Genomic DNA, 22,243 nt, shown 5'->3' on the forward strand with positions numbered 1-22,243 from the left:
TGAGTTTGTATCGATTGTTTGCCTGTGTATTATTGAGGTTGAAGCTGAATAAGTTGTTGATAGGTAAGACGTTGTAGCAGACAATTTTGTGTACTATGCTTAGATCAGACCGCAGGTGGTGCAGTTCCAGGTTGTCCAAGCCCAAAATTTCAAGCCTGGTGGGATAAGGGATTCTATTGTGAGTAGAGGAGTGGAGTACTCTTCTCGTGAAATACCTCTGGACCCACTCAATTGTATTAATGTCTGATATACAGTGTGGATTCCAGGCAGACGAGCTGTATTTGAGAATTGGTCTGGCAAAGGCTTTGTATGCCCTAGTTAACATTTCGATGTTACCAGAGAAGAAGCTTTGCAAAATTGGGTATTTTTATTTTATTTTATTTATTTATTTTATTTTTATTTAGTATTTTATTTCGTATTATTTAGTACTGTTGCACTGGATAACTAACATGGGTCTTCTTGGTTTGCTTTATTTCTCCTCTCTCTTTTCGATGTATTCTTCATAATTGGTCATAAGTCTAACCTAGCAAGAAGAATGTACAAGCTTTATTGTAGAAACTAGAGCCGACAGACTTTTTGATATATTATAAATATTTTAGTTTTCAGCTGTTCCCAAGCCTCGATCAACAAAGCAAGCATTTGAGCCCATTCACAATGCTGGGAAAACATTGTGAATGTATCTTTACATTTAAAGTACATTGTACATTCATTTACATTACCCTTAGATAGGAGATTTCTTCATTTTCCTCCATAGAACACGGCTTAGTCCACCTGGCCTGGGAATCACCTATTGTGCAGCCTGATCTGTCTCAGCTCTTTTGAGTTCCATTCTTACTGCTGAGAAAAAAAAGTCGTACCATCTTTAGCATCTTGGACGTCTCAGAAAAGGCTGGCTGAAAACATGTTTTGCTTGAGGCAAAGTTACTATCTATTTCACCTTCTGAAGAATGGTGTGGAAGGTTCTGGACTGATATTTAGATCTTTGATACTAGCAAGGGGAGGAGTAGCTATCCCTGTATCTGAAAAGCAACCTAGATTTGACAGCCAGTACAGTTAGTCCAGTGGTGGGTTTCAAATTTTTTTACTACCGGTTCTGTGGGCGTGGCTTGATGGGCGTGGCATGGCTTGGTGGGTGTGGCTTGGTGGCATGGTAGGGGAAGGATACTGTAAAATCTCCATTCCCACCCCAATCCAGGGGAAGGTTACTACAAAATCCCCATTCCTCCTGATCAGCTGGGACTCAGGAGGCAGAGAATAGATGGGGGTAGGGCCAATCAGAGGTGGTATTTACCGGTTCTCCAAACTACTTAAAATGTCCACTACCAGTTCTCCAGAACTGGTCAGAACTGGTCAGAAGAGAAGCTTAGAACGAAGACATGATAGCAGTCTTCCAATACTTAAGAGGCTGTCACAGACATGAAGGGTTCAATTTATTCTCCAAAGAACTTGACGGTAGGACAGTGATGGCTAACCTTTTTGCCATTGCGTGCCAGGAGAGGGGTGGGGGGGGTGGGGGAGGTTTGCGTGTGCCCGTGCCCACACCCATAATTCTATGCACCCCCCCGTGCATGAACGCAGCCCCCCTCCCCCCCACTCCTGGCACTGGTAGGCCCATTTTTCTTTCTTACCTGGCTCCAGATCCTCTCTATGCATCTGAGGAGGGAGAAAACAGCCTTTCCCACTCCCTCGGAGGTCCTCCAGAGGCCTGAAAGGACCTATTTCCCAACTCCTGGTGGGACAGGAAGTGACTTTTTTGCTGTCCCCAGCCTCCAGAGCCTCTCTAGGAGTCTGTGGCACACCTGCCATAGGTTCGCCATCACAGCGGTAGGATAAGACCCAATGGGTAGAAACTTATTAGAGAAAGATTCAACTGGAGCTAAGGAGGAATTTCTTGTCAGTGAGAGCAATTAATCAATGGAACATCTTGTTTCTGGCAATTGTGGGTGCTCCATCATTGGAAGTTTTGAAGAACAACCATTTGTCCAGGATGGAATAAGGACTCCTGCCTTGGGGAGCAGGTTGGGCTAGAAGATCTCAAAAGTCCCTTCCAGCCTTATGAGTCTATGATTCTATATCATCTGGAGCACACAAGTACACAAAGGTAGCACCTGCGTTACCTTGTGATTATATGATTGTGAAAAGACACATTTTGTTTAAAGAAATGCAGACAAGTATCACATATATTTTTTTTAACCTTCAAATGATACATATTTAAAAAATAATATTTCTGCAATCACGTTTCTGATTATTGCCTTGCAGATTAACCCTGTCCAGATTCCCTTTGTCATACAACATAAATGAACTACCCTTACTTCCTCCCTGACTCAACTGGGATGGATCCTGCTCATTACAGTTGGATAGCTGCTAAGTGCAGGAAGATGTTAATAGCTGTTTGGATTGTTAAACAAATGTGCAGGTCATTAAGTGGAGCACAGTGGCCCCTGGGGCCTCAGGGGCCCCAGAGGAGGCCCTGGGAAGCTTAGTGCAGGCCCTACTCCCCTGAGGTACCATGTGCTTTGCTTCTGGTCCCTCAGGGGCCCTGCAAGTCTGGGCCTGTTTTCTACCCCATCAGGTCTCTCCCACCCATATCACCCATTGCACACTTAATTTTTTGAAGCACTCCGGAGCTCAGGTTAGGGAAGGAGGGCATGCCATTCTATTCCTAGGTCACATGGTGCAATACGAGAAAGCGGCCACCATTTCTGAATTATGACCCTGCTTCGTTTTCCGCTACCCTCCCATCGTCAAGCATTTGCCACCAGAGGCCACTGCCTTGCTCTAGCAGGCGAGCCCAGCTTTTGACATCATGCAAAATGTTCTGACATGCAGCTTATTCCTGAATTCATGATGCACGTTCACTTTAAGGCAATTCCACAAATAATGAATAACGGTGCCTTTATTTGTATCTACAAATATTTTCCTTTATTGGTAATCGTGCCTTTGATTACATTTTTGTATTACATTTAGATATAAAAAGCCATGTTTGCCCTAGCTGTCCAATTAGCACACGAACTAACGAATAAACAATTTGCAAAAATCTTAATGCTTTTACAAAGGAGAGAGAGAGGCAGGTGGCAAAACTACCGCCACCTCATTTTTAATTTGTTCTTCTCAATTAAGTCTGTGTTTAAAATGCTGCTTATTAATTCAGCTGTCGTTTTGTATTTTAAAAAATTTCCCCTGTGTGTTTGATGAGGCGTCTCCAGAGGGAGCTAAAAGCTTGTGGGAAGAAGGTATTGAATGTTAACATGTTCAAGCTAATCTATTTACTAGAATGAATTATTACCTACGATTAAAATATTCTGCCCAACTCAATAATTATATTTTATTTGGGTGAAAACCAGGAATCCTAATGGTTAGACTTCTAGAATTTCAAAATACATCATTGTTTTAGTATTTGAATGTTACTCTTTTTAATTTTTGGAAGTACAAACTGTATTATTCTCTTTAAATCGGGGTGAACTTGGGAACTGTCCCAAAGCCTACATAAAAGAAGCAAATTGTTAAACATGGCTTATTCACTGTATGTAAGTTTAGTTATATTTAAATTAACAGATAACTAGGTTCGGTTTTCTCCTGGTCCTACTTGCATTTTTATCTTTTTTGTAATATGGCTTTCAGTATGTTAAGTGCTGGCTCTCAATTCAGAAAACAATTGTACCTTTAAAGATTTCAGATTTAGGTATGTTGCATAGATTACATGATGTTCATAGGTGGAGAAGACAGGAGGCACTTGAAAATGAAATCAGTGCAGGGGTGGGTTCTACTTACCTTTACTACTGGTTCACATCGTGCCCATGTGCGCTCTTCTGCGCATGCGCAGAAGCTTCTGCGAACGCGCAAATCAACTTTGATGACATCTGGGTCAGTGGGCGGAGCCTCCCACCAGTTTTACTACCGGTTCTTGCGAACCGGTCCAAACCAGGGGCAACCACCACTGAATCAGTGGTGCACACCTTGCTGTTACAAACTAGTTTGCATGGGGCTATATGGATCAGTCAATATCCATCATATTTAGCTCCATTTTTTTTTCGACTTCCCCCAATACGTATTCAATACATCAAAGATGCACCTGGAATACTGAACCTGGGGATATTCTTTGAGTTTATGACAAGAAAAAAAAAAACAAGAGACAAAGGGGTGGAGAGATAATTTGGGCAGGCTTCAGCTGAAATGATGTCACTTGCTTCAAAAAGCAGTACAAGTGTTGCACGCATCCAAATCTGGACAAATATTTTTGGCATTTACTATTCCACTAACAAACAGTATGTGAGCCAAGAATTCCTATTGAAAGGGTGAAGGGTCCGTTGCTTCCCATGTTGCAGAGAACAAAACATTTCCACCATTACTGGTGCATGAAGGGAGGGGGGGGATGACAACAAGTCTTTGACAGCTGCTGCTTGTGTCCCCCGCTGAGCTTAATTGGCACCACCAGGAGCTGAGCTGAGCCATTCAGTCAATAAAGAGAAGAGCTGCCTGGCCTTGAATTCCATTGTGAAGAAATCTGAAGGTTGGTGGGAAGCAGGCCAGCAGTGAAAATTCTGCTCCACAATTCTTAAGGCGGGGTTAGAGGGATATAGAGAGGAAGCCGTATAAATGCCTGCATGACAGGCTGTTGTAGATTTACAATAGGAGAGAATAATCTCGCCCAACCATTAGACTGTGGCTGGATGGTCTGCATATGACATCATGTTAGGACTGTAGCCATACTAGGCATTGGATTTTAAAGAAACAGGTACAGAGAAATACGAAGTCTGGTCTTTTTTCCTCTCAGTTTTTCTCCATGAAATATCCATGTGTCCTAAAAGGCAATATGCATAGCCAATATGCACTTTACTGCATATTTCGGAACTAAGGGCATAATCATAATCCTAGAATCATCAGAGGTCTTGTAGAGCATGGTGGCTCATTAGGTTAAGCTGGGCTGACGATTGGCAGGCTCATGTTTGAGACCCAGTTGCTGCTGCGGGATGGGGTGAGCTCCTGTCATACGCTCCACACCCTGCCAATCCAACAGTTCAAAAGTGCATGATCTCAAGTAGATAAATGGGTACCACTTCAATGGGCAACTTAATGGGGATATGAAAGGAGCCCCCAATTGGGCATCCCCCAGGCAATTGTGATGTCACCATTCAATCCTTTCAATCCAGAAGCACTTCACTGTAGTAGTATCAGAAACCTTCTAGTGCAACCCATTGCCCAGGACAGGTATTCTCATCCTTTCCAAGACAAATGTCCAGTCTTTTTATTTAAAACCTTGGTAATGGCGCACCCATGACTGTTCCACTACTTAACAGTTCTTACAATTGGGAGATTCTTCCTTCTTTTGAATGGGATCTCCTTCTGTAAATCTTCCAACCATCTGTTTCACTTAGGGATCCCTAAAGAATAAATCCATAATCCCTTCCCTCTGACAACTCTTCAAGTCTTGGAAGGCTGCTATCAGTTCTCCTGTTAACTTTCTCTTCTTTAGATTAAACATGCTAAGTAGAATTGTCCACCACCATCATTTTAACTGAACAACTCATTTGTCCTTTTATAGATTTTCCTCTTTCGTACAACAAGATAAGTGGACCATCTTCAAAGGATGCTTCTGCCAGTTTTCAGCAAGACTTTGAGGAGAGTTGCTTTAAGACAGAGGTAAGTGACCAAAAGAGGGCAGCACACTGTTTTGAACCTGCTGTATCATCATTATTATTTTTTTGTTAACATACACTGTTTAACATTTAAGTGAACAATGTTAAAACACAGTGAGATAGATTTTCCATTCAGAAAGCTTCAATCTATGTTACAACATTTGCGCTGTGCAGCTAAGGGCATCAGTGCACTTGAAATATGGTATTGGAAAGAGAAAATGACTGTTCCTTGCAGTATCATTTGTCATACATGAATTAGCAGACTATAAACATTTCAGTGGAGATGTTGGAAATTGTCCTCTTACATCCCTGAGTTTTGATGTTAGCAGACAGGGACACTTCATAAGTCAATCAGTCCCCCAGCACACATTTGTTTTAATTGCTTGTAGAGTGAGTAATTAACTACTATAGCTCTTCTATTAACTTCTTGAAGGGTGCATCTGCTCTTGGCCTTCAGGGATCCAGGCTCTTCTTCCCTGAAAATTTAAAGCCTTTTATCCTGCAAGAGCCTGAACACTGTTTTGAGTTCTAGTGAGGCAGAATCTCTCCTCAACCCCGTATCTCTAACCTTGTCAGATAGGCAATTCTTAATAACAGAATAATAGAGTTGGAAAGAACCTTGGAGGTCTTCTAGTTCAATCCCCTGCTCAAGCAAGAGACTCTAAACCATTTCAGACAACTGATTGTCTGATCTTAATTGGTTGGACAACCAATAGTTGAACAATACTGGTTGTCCAATGTTACTATGCTTTTCTACAAATACCTTAATATGAATTATATAATCATAAAGTTGGAAGGGACTGAAGGGATTATAAAGTGGGAGCAGGGGGCCATATCGTGTTGTGGGAGTGTGCACTCGCTATCTTCGAGCGATTGCGTGCTCCGACCCCCAATGCTCTTCTTGTTCCCTGGGTTGCTCAGACCCTCAGGGCCTGGGCCTTCGGTTGATGTTGTGCCATGCCAGGTCCGTTGTAAATAAAGCCCCCCCTCATTTGTGATCTGGTGCAGGAGGGGGGTGCGGACCTGGCAGGTATTACGGAGACCTGGTTGGGTCAAGAGGGGGGGTTCCCCTCATTGAATTGTGCCCACCAGGTTTCCATGCATTCCATTGGCTGAGGGCTCAGGGAAGGGGCAGGGGGGTGGTGGTTATTATTAAGGAAGGTCTTTGTCCGAGGGAAGCCACTGTACCTCAGATAGCCAGATGTGAGTCCCTCCTTGTGAAGTGGGGTAGTGGGGTGCAGATGGGCCTGCTGATTGCATACTTGGCTCCCTGCCATGTGGCAGCGGCCCTGCCCGAGCTGCTCAACATGATAGCCGGGGTGGCGGTTGATACCCCCAGAATTATGGTCATGGGGAACTTCAATCTGCCATCTGTCAGTGAAGCATCTGGGGCAACTCGGGAGTTCATGGCTTCCATGACGGCCATGGACCTGACCCAGTTCGTTCATGGCCCTACCCACATGGGGAGAGACACTTGTGTCTCAGGTCAGTGGTTGAATCATCTAGAAATAGGGGATATAGTTATTGAACCCTTGTCATGGTCAAATCACTCACTCCTTCAACTCGACTTTCGTACCGCCACACCTCGCCGCAGGGAGGCAGAACTGACAAGGTGGTTCCGCCCTAGGAGCCTGATGGATCCGGATAGGTTCCTGATGGAGCTTGGGCCATTCCCTGAGGCTCTGGCACATGACTTGGCTGAAGAACTGGTGGCTGCCTGGGATAGGATGGCCGCTGGAGCTTTGGACCGCGTTGTGCCTTTGCAGCCTCTGACCCGGTGCCGATCTCAGGTGGCTCCCTGGTTCTCCGAGGAGCTGAGGGAGATGAAGCACCGGAAAAGATGCCTGGAGAGTGACTGGAGGGCCAGCCACTCCGAATCTGACCGAACACTGGTGAGGTCTCATATTAAGATCTATCTAGTGGTGATAAGAGCGGAAAAATCTAACTATTTTTCTGCTCTTATCGGGTCTGCAGAAAACCGCCCAGCAGCCCTGTTTAGGGTGACCCGCTCCCTCCTTCATCTGGGAGTGAGGGAAGACCTCTTGCAGGGCAGGGCTGAGGATTTTGTGCAATTCCTGCATGACAAAGTCACTCAGATTCGGGAAGGCCTGGACTCAGATTGGGTAGATCCAGATGGGGTAACGGAGGTGGGTCTTGTGAATGTTATCTGGGAGGGGTTTGACCCTGTGACTCCCGAGGACGTGGACAGGATTCTGGGTAGGCTTAGCGCTGCCACATGTTTATTGGACCCGTGTTCCTCCTGGTTGGTATTGGCCTCCCGGGCGATTACACGAGGCTGGCTCCAGGGGATTATTAATGCTTCTTTGAGTGAGGGTTTCTTCCCTATCTCTCTGAAAGAGGCGGTGGTGAAGCCCCTCCTCAAGAAGCCCTCCCTGGACCCGGCTGTACTAGCGAACTACCGTCCAGTCTCCAACTTTCACTTTGTTGCGAAGGTTGTTGAGAGTGTGGTGGCGTGACAACTTCCCCAGTACCTGGATGAAGCTGTCTATCTGGATCCGTTCCAGTCGGGCTTCAGGCCGGGGTACAGCACGGAAATGGCATTGGTCGCATTGGTTGATGATCTCTGGAGGGCTCGGGACAGGGGCTGTTCCTCTGTCCTGGTCCTAGTAGACCTCTCAGCGGCTTTTGATACCATCGACCATGGTATCATGCTGCAACAATTGGAGGGGTTGGGAGTGGGGGGCACCGTTTTGCGGTAGTTCTCCTCCTTCCTCTCCAACTGTACGCAGTTTGTGTTGGCAGGGGGACAGAGGTCGACCTCGAGGTGCCTTGTTTGTGGGGTGCCGCAAAGGTCAGTCCTCTCGCCCCTTCTGTTCAACATTTATGTGAAGCTGCTGGGTGAGATCATCCGTGGTTTCGGGGTGAAGCTCCACCAGTATGCTGACGACACCCAGCTGTACATCTCCACCCCGGACCATCCCAATGATGCCCTTGACGTGATGTCCCGGTGCCTGGAGGCCGTGCGGATCTGGATGGGGAGAAACAAGCTCAGACTCAATCCTTCCAAGAGGAGTGGCTGTGGCTCCCGGCGTCCCGGTATAGTCAACTGGTTCCATCGCTGACTATTGGGGGCGAGATCTTGGCCCCCTCAGAGAGGGCTCGCAACTTGGGTGTTCTCCTGGATACATGGCTGTCTTTGGAAGATCATATGACAACCATGGCCAGGGGAGCTTTTTATCAGGTTCACCTGATACGCCAGTTGTGTCCCTTTCTGGACCGGGATGCCCTGCGCATGGTCACTCATGCTCTCATCACGTCCTGTCTGGACTACTGTAACACTCTCTACATGGGGCTCCCCTTGAAGAGCACTCGGAGGCTCCAACTGGTCCAGAATGTGGCCGCGCGGGTGATTATGGGGGCAACTCATAACACCCACGTAACACCTCTCCTGCGTGAGCTGCACTGGCTCCCAGTGGTCTTCCGGGTGCGATTCAAGGTATTGGTCACCACCTTTAAAGTGCTCCATGGCTTAGGACTGGAGTATATACGAGACCGCCTTCTGCCGCCAACAGCCTCCCACCGGCCAATACGCTCCCACAGAAAGGGGCTCCTCAGGGTGCCATCGGCCAAACAATGTCGACTGGTGATGCCCAGGGAGAGAGCCTTCTCTGTGGAGGCACCAGCCCTCTGGAACGAGCTGCCCCTAGATGTGCGTAAGATCCCCGACCTGCGCACCTTTCGCCGCGCCCTGAAGACCCTCTTGTTTCAACAAGCCGGGCTGGCCTAACATGAATATGAATTTTAATGGGTGTATGTAAGTTTTTTAATTTGTGGGCCAAATTTTTGTATATTTGATTTTAATGGTTTTTAAATTTTGTAAATTTTATGTGTTTTAATATGGCTGTACACCGCCCTGAGTCCTTCGGGAGAAGGGCGGTATAGAAGTCTAATAAAAGTAAAGTAAAGTAAAGTAAAGTCTGACTCCCTGTATAATCCAGCATCCCTGAGTCCATGCTGTACTCTGATTTATGAGACAGAACAACAATAACAACAACAAAGGCTGGTGCCCTTTGTGCTACTCTCATTTGAAAGTACTATTCTTATTCAGCAATGAAAAAAATTCGTTCCAGATCGTATATATGCCGGAAATACAAACAAATCACAAGTATGGCGGGTCACAACTGTAGACTCTTGCCCATCTGTCCTAAGGCTTGTTTTTAAAGATAATGGAAGCAGAAGGGTTTACTTGTTCCCATTTCATGTGGGATGGGAAAGTGTGGATTTAATTTAGACAATTTTTTTAAAACAATAACTATCCCTTGAGCTTCCCTGTCGAACTTCACAGGTGGCTTTTCCTGTTCAGTTGCTCGCTTCTATGCCTAGTAACTACACAGATACCTGACACACAACTACAAATGGTTAGATTCTGCCCGTTATGCTCCCTCGCCCCATATCAGGGGTGTCCACAGGGTATGGTTAAAAAAAAAAAAAAACCCAAGATGGCAACTGCAGCAGTCCAATCAAAGCATTGCCCATGTTTGTACTGATGCACATTAAAAATGGGCAGACCTTTGATTGCACCTCTGTCACTGCCTCTTCCCCTTCCCCACCCCATTCACCCACTGTCGCACTTCCGTTTTTTTCTCCATCACATTTTCAGCTGCTTTCTCTCAAATTCACTTTGTCTGTCTGTCTTTCCAGCCCTACCTTTATTTCCCTTCCTCCTTCTCCAGTCTCCTGACCATCCTTTCCACTCTTATTTACTCAGAGGTTCTTGGGCATTAGCATTCTTTTTTTCTTCTTCATTTTTTTCCTGTTTCCAGCTGCTCCCCTTCAAATATTTGCAACAGTAGTTGATGGATTCTTCAACACATAGCCCTCCTCCCAAAATGCGAACGTGTTCCACTTCAGTTTGGCCCCTTTCCAACAAGGTTGGTGAAGAATGTTAGCCTAGCTAATCTTACAAAACAGCAGGATAGCAAACCTGCTTTTGTTCTGTTTTCTTTTCACTCACATGGATGCACCCAGGGTGGGCAGGCTATGAAAAAAGTACACAAAAACAGAATGACGTTGCTTTCTTCCGTGTCTCAACTCCAGGAAAGGCATCATTATATTGCCTGATAATTTTTCTAAGAATGACCTTTGAAAAATTCTGGACACTGTTAATAGCCTCTGACTTTGCCAACTGTACCAGGTTTAACAAGCCAAGCTCTAGTGTCTATTTGAAAGCCATATTAAATATTAACAAAAATTCAAATAGAACAATTTGCAAGTTGTTATTTGGAGATGGAACAGTCTCATTCCATAGAATTTTCTGCAACCAGAATTCCTGGTAGTTGTTTCAGAATTTGAATAACAAATTTGTTGGTACAATAAATGTACTGCAAATAGAAAAATCCAGGGGTGAAATGCTCCTGGTTTGGACCGGATCGCCCGACCCAGTAGTGATGGTGGTGGTTGGTTTGAAGAACTGGTAGCAAAAATCCCTGCCCCCCCCCCATGCCCAGCTGAGCCGCGCGATCATCAGAAGCTTTTTTTTTTTACTTTTAAAAGTATTTTTTCTATGCTTTTAGAAGAGGTTGTAGAAAAAATGCTTTTAAAAGTAAAAAAAAAAAAGTTGGCCACACCCACCCAGTCACATTACCCCACAAAGCCGCGCCCACAGAACTGGTAGTAACAAATTTTATATTTCACCACTGGAAAAATCATGAAAAAAATGAATAAAAAACTGTCCCCTGCATTTTTCAGTTAATAAAAAGCATATATCCTATCTCAATGGTATGGTAACAAATGTGATATTTAACATGATCTCTGCTTTTACAAAGACATAACTATAAACTTTTTAGTTTCTTGAAAATGAGGGTCAAACAAGCATTGACTTTAAGTGAGGCCACTGCCAATTGATGTCTCTTATCTAAATATAATTTTAATTCTTTAAATATTTCTATATTTCATGCCTTGCAAAACATTCCCATGCAGGAAACGGCATCTATTATATTTCCTTACAACCATTTATTAGAATAGATATTAATATATCTATTAGAATAGATATAGGAACAGAGTTAATCACATCCCACGTTTCACTGATCTCCTTCAATATAGCTTCCATACAGCCATCCAATAAGATGGCAAAAAAGGGAAATGCTCTATGTTAAAATACCTTTTCTTCCACTTCTACAATTAGGGCCCATTAGGATGAGATGTGATAGACGTTGACAATGGCTAGACAGACTTCAGATAACATTGAGCTTTGTTTGAGGACTGCTTTGAGGTTATGGGGTTTCATATGAGTGGCTAGTCCAGAAATGAAAAAGCAGAGTTGCACAGAACAATGTTCTCTTGTCCATAAATGTCTAACTTGCTGTAGATTTTTTATAGCAGGAAGAAAACTATACATGTAATCTCTTTTCTACCATAGTTATACTTGCAGAGCTGTATATCTTAGGGATCCTATTAAGAAAAGCAACAAAGTTCCCCCATAACGTGCCTTCCAGAGCAGATTTTTGGAGGAATTGGTGAGGAAATTTAGAAAGATTCCTCTCTGTCCTCCATTTCACTGTTGGGTTTCCTCTAGTGAATGATATGTTTCCAAAGTTCAAAAAAGAACACTCTGTACTGGGAAGAATTCAAGTTATGGGGTTTAAAGCTTTTAATCAATTTATAAAAAATGAAAGTTGTGGACTAAATTTCACCTGGCCAATAGTCCCGTCCAGTCAGGGTCAAAGAGATGCTATTGATTATTCCACCACACTGCATAATTCATTGTTCTTGTTACTACTTCAATTTGGCTAGAGATTCTTGTTTCAGACCTTTGCAGCTAAGTGCAGTAGAAAATTGCTAAGGTCCATCCATCCACCCACCCATCCATTCAATGTAGGCCAGCTTTTCACTTAAACAAGTTATGCGTTTGTTGAGCCATGCAGTTGAGGAATAAGCATCTCATAATAATCAGATATAGTTGGAAGACACAATTAGGAGGGCTGTGTGTTATCTAGCTATGAGGCAGCCTACTGCAAATAAAGACTCCTACAATTACAACTCCACAAATATTTTTATTGCTCTCAGAGGACTTTGGCTAACATCACCATCAACACTGTTCCTATTCTGTTTTTATTGGAATGGTTTTCATCTTTTCAATGGTTTTCAGCTCTCTCTCTGTTGCCTTGATATTTATATGTGCATTTTTAGAACTGATTTGTTTCAAAATCCTCCCCAGATAGAAGCATGGCTGAGGAGCTACATTTTTCCTCTAAAAATAATCATTTTATGCATTCCTTACAGCTGACATATCCCAACAACATTCCAGAAACGAAAGCACATTTCCAACCTCACACCACAGAATTTCACTGCAAAGAAAAAAGCACCAATGAACCTGGACAAATTCCTTTCTATGTTCCTCATTTCTGCTGTGTAGATAGCTATCCAGTGGCACCTAGTGAATCCCTTTCTCATGCTGATTGGGCTACCATTCCCAGTTCTCTTAAACCTGGCATCAACCACTGTGGTACTGATGAACAATATTTAGGAAATGAGGCAGTAAACAGTCAGCAACTGACTTCAAGACTATTTACAAAAAACTCAGATACATCCTCCGTAAACCTTGATGAAGGAGATAAAATTGCTTCGGCGCCTGCCAGGGAACAGCAAGGCAAACCCTTAAACAAAGCTAAAAGTAAAATAATGAGGAAATTAACCCGTGCTCTGAAGAATTCTCAACCAGAAGGGACAAGAATTGCTCACCAAGGCCAAGGAATTCCGGGGCCAAAGAATCCGTATTTTAGTCGAGATGAACACATTCCAAAGCAACCTAGTTATGCTAGGTCTCCTGAATTCTCAGATAACCTTTTGCCAGTTTGGGACCCTGAGCAGCAATTTCCAAAATATGTTGATAAATGTCCCATTGCTGCTCAGCCTAAACTGTCACTGAAGTTAATGGCTAATGTCATTAGAAAATCCATATTAGAAGGTCTGGAAAAAAGCCAGGATGTACATAACAAACTTTCTCTGGAAAATACTTTTAATTTCTCTCATAACCTGGCTCATCCTGAAAATCTGAAAAACACTAGGTATCAGGAAAACTCCAGTGCACAAATGCAAGAGTTATTTATGTTGAATCCTACAGAACAGGGCCTTGAACCTAGGAGTTCAGTTATCTCTAATTTTCCCGGTTCAATTGAAGATATTCGGTATGATGATAGAAGCTCATATTTCCCAAAATACGATGTGCATCTGACATCATCCAGAGGTACTCACCACGGACATTCTTACTCTAATAAAGTTGATGTTCCCACGCTTTTAGAAAGATTTACCCTTAAAGAAAACACTCGGAAGTCATATATTCATTGTAATGAAAAGAACATGCTGCATCCATCTTTAAGGCACAAAAAGAAAAGTGATAATGCTATACTAGATGGTCCAGTTCAGAGGAACAATGTGTGGAATCTGTTCAGCAATTTGAGGAATAATGAAGATGAGAGCATTAAAAGCCCTTTGTTAATGCCAGCTGTGTCTCCCACTACCATCTTTGATGTTGATAAAGTACTAAGTAATTCTTCCAAAGGAGAATATTTGGGTAAGCATTCTATTTAAAAATATTTTAAATTAAGGATGACATATTTTTCATTTGAAACATAGGCTGTATTTTATTATACTACATACTGGGATCTGTCCTCCAATTTTCCCTGTGAAAGAAATTCTGGATTTTTAGGTCAGGATGCTTTAGAATGTTCTTTAGAACAGGGATCTCTAACCTTGGCAACTTTAAGCCTGAAGGACTTCAACTCCCAGACTTCAACTCCCTAGCTTTGCTGGCAAAGGAATTCTGGCAGTTGAAGTCCACCAGGCTTAAAGTTGCCAAGGTTGGAGACCCCTGCTTTAGAAGAGCCGTGGTGGCACAGTGGTTAGAATGCAGTATTGCAGGCTAATTCTGCCGACTTCCAGCAATTTGATTCTGACCAGCTCAAGGTTGACTCAGCCTTCCAAGGTCGGTAAAATGAGGACCCAGATTGTTGGGTGCAAGATGCTGACTCTGGAAACTGCTTAGAGAGGGCTGTAAAGCACTGTAAAATGGTATATAACAGGGGTCCCCCACCCTCAGTCCATGGACAGGCACCGGTTCACAGCATGCCAGAAACTGGGCTGTGCAAACAAGTGAAGTCCCATCCGTGGGATGCAGACTGCAAAAAAACATGCCCCCTCCGGTCCATAAAAAAACCTCTCTCCAAGGAACCAGTCCCTGGTGCCCAAAAGGTTGAGGGGAGGGATGCGCTGCTATATAAGTCTAAGTGCTACTGCTATATTTTGTAAATGTTTTTAGAGTTCCTTTTGATGCTGCACTTGAACTTCCATTATTTTTGAAAGGGAACAGAGGATTGGCTCGTGATCACTTTTTTTATATTTATGCAGTGTTCTGCAGTCTTCTTCATTGCCCATGTCCTAGACTGAAATTTTCTTCACAGAAAATGTTCTTTCTCTGATGTCTGATGAGATATAATTGAAATTTAAGAAGTTAGAGAGGTTTGCAGGCCCATTTTATAAAGAAAATAATGGAGAGTGGTAATGTTACACGTAGAGGTCTAGCATGGCAGACTGCCCAAAACTGTATGCTGAAACTCAGGATACTCAAATTTACCCATCAATTTCTGTCAGAGTTTGTTGCAGAAATTAAATCCAGAAAGCACAAAGGTAGACTGATTCAGCAGGAATGATTTAAATAAGAAACTTCTTTATATACAAGAATATACAGTATATACAAAACCAACAGCAGAGAAGAGTTTCATTTCAGCTCAGATCAGAAGACAAGTTCACACAAGGCAGGAGAGAACAATTAGTTTCATTTCAGCAGAGCAGACAGCATGCACAGACTGCTTAGTTGTTCCACAGACCCTGTTGTTCCGCCAGGCCGGGCTATCAACATAATAATTTTAAATTGGGGTATTTTAAATTTTCGGGGTTTTAAACCGGGCCAAATCTATTTAATTATTAATTTTTAATCATTGTTGTCTTGTGTTTTTAAATTGGCTGTACACCGCCCTGAGTCCTTCGGGAGAAGGGCGGTATAGAAATAAAATTATTATTATTATTATTTTCAGTTTCAATTCTCTGCACAGACACAGAAGCTGCAGACTAAGGCACGCCCTGGCTCCAGTCTGTCTCAGCTCCCATTGGCTGACTTAGTTGCTATGCCTATTCATTGGCTGGCCTTGTTACCCATGAATAATCTGACAATTTCATCATATTTAAATTAAATGCAAGAACTCCATACAGGACAATGAAAGATTTCCAGATGTTTTTCTCTTCTTTTATATTGTTTTGAAAGCACTTCCTTTTCTATGAAATGGAATGGAAATCATAAAAATGCATAATAATACAAAATAATGCAGAATAATATAGAAAAATCAAAGAGACAGAGAATTTCTAGCAATCTTTGTTTAGTAGAAAATATACAGGCCCAGATTTTCTTTCAGTTCTGAAGATGACAAATGATTTAAATTCTTGCATCCCTTAACTATTACTCATCTAATAGCTATCTAATAATCTCATGGAATCATTAGGTTGGGCATGGATCAGTTGCTTGTGGGTGAGGAGGAGGGGCAACTCATTCACAGAATATAGACAGACGAGGAGACCCTTCCTATTTTTAGGCTCAGCGATTATTGTAGCATTATGTGATAGGACTATAGTTGTAGTAAGATCTGCTACTGTACCCTGATCCTGATTTTTAATCTCTTCTGTTAGTATAACCTAACCCCTCCCCTAGAATTCTAGCATTGCTTGAGATTCTGAAGGAATGTCAAGTGCGTAAAGTTGATTGCTAAGTCAAACCCATTTTGAGTGTACACACAAAAAGACACTGACTTCCTTCTCATTTTGGACTTTGCTCTGAAGTTTCTTTCTTTCAATGCAAATTTACCCCCAATGGATTCTAATGTAAAATGATTAATGAACTTTGATTTTATTTCCAGCTGGATTTCATGGAATTCTTTCATGAAATGTATTTGAATGCATTTCAAAAATGGCATTGTTGCAGGGAATTGCCTTTTCTCAAGGGTCCTTCAGTACTCCTTGCACATTTTAGCATGCTGTAAGCCGCAGGAATACAAAATATATTCTGCTCCTATTTGGATAACTCTGTCATCCTTAAAGATGTGTGAGTCAGGGTCCTATTTAACATAACCTGTAATCTGGAATTTTGCTCTCCTTAGCAATTTTTGTCTGGTATGTTTTTCTGTCACTCTGTGAATTATCAGGGCATTTTCTCTAGCTATGGCTCCTGGCCTTAATGGTGGGTACTGCTCTTTTATGCTCTCTTTGGCTTAAAATGCACGGTAGCAGAATGACCTGTTGAAAGCAGCACAATGAAAAATAACCTTCCTGGATCATAACCTTCCATTGTGTGGCTAAGCCCTCCCAAATAGTGTTTTGTCCCTCCAAAGCAAAGGAACATCTCTCTATGCCTGTGCAACATGCGTTTCTGCCATCAGTTACAGCAAATTCACACTTACTCATCTGAAATTAAGCAAGAAGCTCTCAATCATCTTAAACAATGTGTCCTTGTCACTCATGCTCTGAACATAAGTGAATCCAGGTGTTAATCATTAATCTTGCAGCAAATTAAGTGCAGTAGCAGATGTTCCTTGTGCTTCTGTTGTTTAATTTATCAAGTGGAGGGGTACACGTATTAGACAAGTAAATTGTTAGGAGGGCAGGTTCAGTTCCTGTTAAAACATAATGTTGATGACTTAGTAACAAGGGCATAATAATGAAATCAATATGGAATGCAAGTTATTCTCAGAAATCCTCCTTCCTTTCCCATCAAGCTTTCTTCAGTGTTGCAATGTTTCTGCTTATAAACAGCAACTATTGTTAAATACCTGCTGTGGTAGAGATTGAGAGAGTGAAAATATAAGTGACATTTATTTAGATCTCATTAATGAAATATTTATGCTGCAGAAGGCTGAGTGATAAAGCCTCCATCAAGACATCCATTTGTTTCTGATTATATTTGTGACTTCTTTTAAAATATGACCAGACATTCTGACGCCGGCTATTTTACACTGAGCAGATGTCACAGAAGAAAAATGGGTGCCAGATGCTACAAGCCACATAAGAGTAATTTGTTTAAGAGCTGGCTCAGCCTTGGTGCATTTATTTATGCCCCGTGGTGTGAGATAACGTGGCTAAATTGTGATATGCATTTTAAGAGCAGGTCTAATTTTTAATATAGGGTGAGCCATTGTTTGCACATAAAATTTGATATATTCATATTGTGAGGATGAGCACAGGATTGCCAGGCAGTGAAGGCCTTGAACAGTAGCCAAAATGTAATTAATGTAATCAGGTTTACAAATTGTTGTTCGGTCTAGCTTTGAGAAGCTATGAGCAGGTGCAGTCGGATCCTAGGAAAAGAATAAAGGCAATAAATGTCATTGAGCCGTTTGATTCTCTTTTAGGATCTAAAGGTCTACCTGCCAAGAAACAAGCAACAACTGGCTATTACTCATCCTCCTCTGATGATGAATGGGAATGTAAGCCTTCACCGCAACTCTTGGTAAGTTATTGAAGGCTATTTCCTCTCAAACATTTGCTGTTTTCACTTGATTACAAAAATGATTGACATTTAATGCAATCATCCATTTGTCTCTTTAATAGCATGTTGAAGAATTTTAAGGGGAAAGGAGATAATAGTTTAACCAGTCTTCCACAGAGGCAGCAGGAATGACCTGCTATTTTTCTACAGGACTCCTTAAGATAACAGATAATAGAATTGGAAGGGACCTTAGAGGTCTTCTAGTCCAACCCCCTGCTCAAGCAGGAAGCCCTATACCATTTCAGACAAATGGAATTATACCACATTAATAAGTTTAGGTGACAGAGAATGACTAAAATTGGCTGAAAGAGTCCATTAGGTGCAATAATAAAATAATAAACACATTTAAATGATTAAATAGGCAATAATATTCTATGATTTCAATTTCTTTGTAGGAGAGCTTATTTGATGGACTTAAATTTTAAAAGTAACATTCCCTGGAATCTAATTTGTGTTTAGGGAACTACAAGAACAGTTTTTTCCCGAATGCCATCACTCTGCTAAACAAATAATTCCCTCAACACTGTCAAACTATTTACTAAGTCTGCACTACTATTATTTTATTTATTTATTTATTTATTAAATTTGTATACCGCCCTTCTCCTTTCGGACTCAGGGCAGTGAACAGCCAAAATAAAAACATTTGTACACAAAAGTTAATCTTCTCATTTGTACCCTATGACTATCATTAAATGTTATACCTTATGATTCTTAATGAACATATATTTTCTTTTTATGTGTACTGAGAGCATATGCACCAAGACAAATTCCTTGTGTGTCCAATCACACTTGGCCAATAAAGAATTCTATTCTATTCTATTCTATTCTATTCTATTCTATTCTATTCTATTCTATTCTATTCTATTCTATTCTATTCTATTCTATTCTATTCTACAAGAAGGCACCCTAGGCAGCAATATAAACGTGGCTTGCCCTGGTCTTCTTCTGGAATGCATTTTCAATTTCTTTTATCTAGTTCACACACCCCTGGGGTTTCTTCTTGGTGGTTTTCCAACTAAGTCCTAAATTAGCCAAAGTCCATTGGAAATCACCTGCTGAGAATAGAAATAGTATTAAGTAGCAAGTTTATTTATTTATTTTATTTTATTTTATTGAATTTCTATACCGCCCTACTCCCAAAGGACTCAGGGCGGTGAACAGCCATGAAATAAAACACATACATATACAAAATTTAAAATCGAATAAAATGAATTAAATAAATTTGGCTGAATTGATACCCATAATTTAAAATACCCATATTTTAAAATACAGTAAAAATTTAACATTTACACTTAAAAGGGAGAAGATTTAGGCGAGGCCAGCTTGATGAAATAAAAGAGTCTTCAGCTCGCGGCGGAAGGTGCGCAGATCCGGAATCCTCCATATCTCTGGGGGGAGCTCATTCCAGATCGTCGGTGCCCCCACAGAGAAGGCTCTCCCCCTAGGGCCGACAGCCGACATTGTTTGGCCGACGGCACCTGGAGGAGCCCCTCTCTGTGGGAGCGTACTGGTCGGTGGGAGGCTATTGATGGTAGTAGGCGGTCCCGTAAGTAACCAGGTCCTAAGCCATGGAGCGCTTTAAAGGTGGTAAGTTGAAGCTACTTGGAAAATATTTACTTATGGAAGCACTTTTTTCATGCAACTTTGTCAATTGCTAACAAGTATTTTAGGGAACTCTCATTCTCTTACTCCACAAACCTATGAATATTCCAATATGAAGGTTGGCAAACTTTTGTTTTCCAGAGGCACACAGAACATTTAAGGGGAATAATGTCTAAGTTGGCCTGTGGGCAGGAAGAGATAATACAGAGTGGATAAGCTGGTGTGCCTCAAGTAGACAAAGCCAGTTTTTTTGTTCCTTGGTAGGAAACAGCACCATCAATTTCAGCATTTATAGGCTCCAAAGACTTCTAAAAAGATAGTTAGGACAATAGGCAGTTGCCTATGCTGTCCTAGTAGTATAGGTTGACGTTACCCTGATAAGCTCCATTCCCAGGATTGGCCAAGCTAGTGGGGAGTGCTGAAAACTGCAATCTGCGGAGTCAGAAGATTTTGTGTGAATCCCAAAGCTCCTTCCACATTGGCACACACCCCTTCGATGCTGGGCACAGGGAAAATGCAAGCCAAAATAAGGACAAAGGGAGGGGGAATAGTAAAAGGAAAACATCAAGGACATGTTCATGGCTTGGGCATTGATTTTATATAACTTATTATAATATTAAACAGGAATAGTTTGCCTTCTGTACACTCTGTGTATGTCTATTTCTCTCTCTCTCTCTCTCTCTCTCTCTCTCTCTCTCTCTCTCTCTCTCGGGAGAGAGGGAGGGAGGGAAACAGAGTATGTAGGCATGTATATACTTTCATTTCAGGGATGGTATATATTTATATATACAAGAATGTGTGGTCTGCCAGCTGCTGAAGCTTTCTTACTATTTCTTGGAAGAATCTGGCTGGCTACTGCTTTTTGTCGATGCTTTTCATTTATCAAATATTTATGCCCAGCCCTTTTTAGCTCCAGTTCCACCTACTTTTTTTCCAGGCCCTGCCAGCTCTTTGAACTTGGCTTTTCGGCATATTGCATGACTGAATATGGCACTTAGCCACAAAAATATAGTCCATCCTTGTGGATTGTCCTTGTGGGTTGCTTTGAATGGCTGTAGGAGGTCTCTCTGTTTCTCATTTAACTTAAATCAAAATAACTGCTGATGACCTACACACCTAATTGTTCAAATATTCTCCTACATATTATTTTACATAAAGTATGAATTTACTGGTGAACTGCCGAGTCATACAAATTTAATAAAGAAAGAAAAAAACTCAAGCCAGCAGAAACATGTAGAGTACTTTGGAAAAAAACATTACATGGAGAAACAAATAAAACAGGCGACAGATGGGATGCACAGAGGATGCTATGGGATATTGAAAAGAGGTACAAAAAGGGAAATAATTTAACATAAGTATAAAAGAAAACATTGTATTAAACATAGCAATTTAAATCAGTGAAATAAATTTACTGCCAGAGGGAGAGTACCCATGGAGTTATCTATTTATTTGTTTTTAAATAAATCTAAAGATACAGTAAAGACTCCAGCAACTGAAGGAATTAAGAAACAGTGTATTATAGTGATTTTTTTTATTTAAAAAAAGGGGGGGGCAGAGACATGTAGGTACCTCAGGGAAAATTGTATTTATTTTTAATTTGTTCTAGGTTTTGAACCAATAATCTTATATTTGCAAGGCGAGTGTAATGACCACTACACCATTGATAAAAGGTTGTACTAGATTAGAAGACATAAGTGACCGATATAAAAAAGAAAGGAAGATTTAAACTAGCACATATGCCATGTACATGTACCTTGAAGCTTTGCCTTTTTATATATACAGTGGGGCAAAAAAGTATTTAGTCAGCCACCAATTGTGCAAGTTCTCCCACTTAAAAAGATGAGAGAGGCCTGTAATTGTCATCATAGGTAGACCTCAACTATGCGAGACAAAATGAGAAAACACATCCAGACAATCACATTGTCTGATTTGGAAAGAATTTATTTGCAAATTATGATGGAAAATAAGTATTTGGTCAATATCAAAAGTTCATCTCAATATTTTGTTATATATCCTTTGTTGGCAATGACAGAGGTCAAACGCTTTCTGTAAGTCTTCACAAGGTTGGCACACACTGTTGCTGGTATGTTGGCCCATTCCTCCATGCAGATCTCCTCTAGAGCAGTGATGTTTTGGGGCTGTCGATAGGCAACACGGACTTTCAACTCCCTCCAAAGGTTTTCTATGGGTTTGAGATCTGGAGACTGGCTAGGTTACTCCAGGACCTTGAAATCCTTCTTACGAAGCCACTCCTTCGTTGCCCGGGTGGTGTGTTTGGGATCATTGTCATGCTGAAAGACCCAGCCATGTTTCATCTTCAATGCCCTTGCTGATGGAAGGAGGTTTGCACTCAAAATCTCACGATACATGGCCCCATTCATTCTTTCCTGTACACAGATCAGTCGTCCTGGTCCCTTTGCAGAGAAACAGCCCCAAAGCATGATGTTGCCACCCC

At 41.8% G+C, this 22,243-nt stretch overlaps 1 protein-coding gene across 1 annotated transcript in view; it reads left to right on the forward strand.

Annotated features, from left to right (window-relative positions):
• The window catches only part of MICAL2 (microtubule associated monooxygenase, calponin and LIM domain containing 2), a 147,380-nt gene that overhangs the window by 108,323 nt on the left and 16,814 nt on the right, over positions 1–22,243 (forward strand). The window contains exons 28-30 of the mRNA XM_070934178.1: positions 5,543–5,640; positions 12,879–14,169; positions 18,050–18,147. Of these exons, the coding sequence (XP_070790279.1) occupies positions 5,543–5,640; positions 12,879–14,169; positions 18,050–18,147 (1,487 nt within the window). The remainder of the gene's footprint in view (positions 1–5,542; positions 5,641–12,878; positions 14,170–18,049; positions 18,148–22,243) is intronic.

The sequence above is a fragment of the Pituophis catenifer genome, unplaced genomic scaffold (genome assembly GCF_029215685.1).
Source record: "Pituophis catenifer annectens isolate HBS135680 unplaced genomic scaffold, rPitCat1.0.hap2 SCAF_1, whole genome shotgun sequence".
Lineage (NCBI taxonomy): Eukaryota > Metazoa > Chordata > Lepidosauria > Squamata > Colubridae > Pituophis > Pituophis catenifer.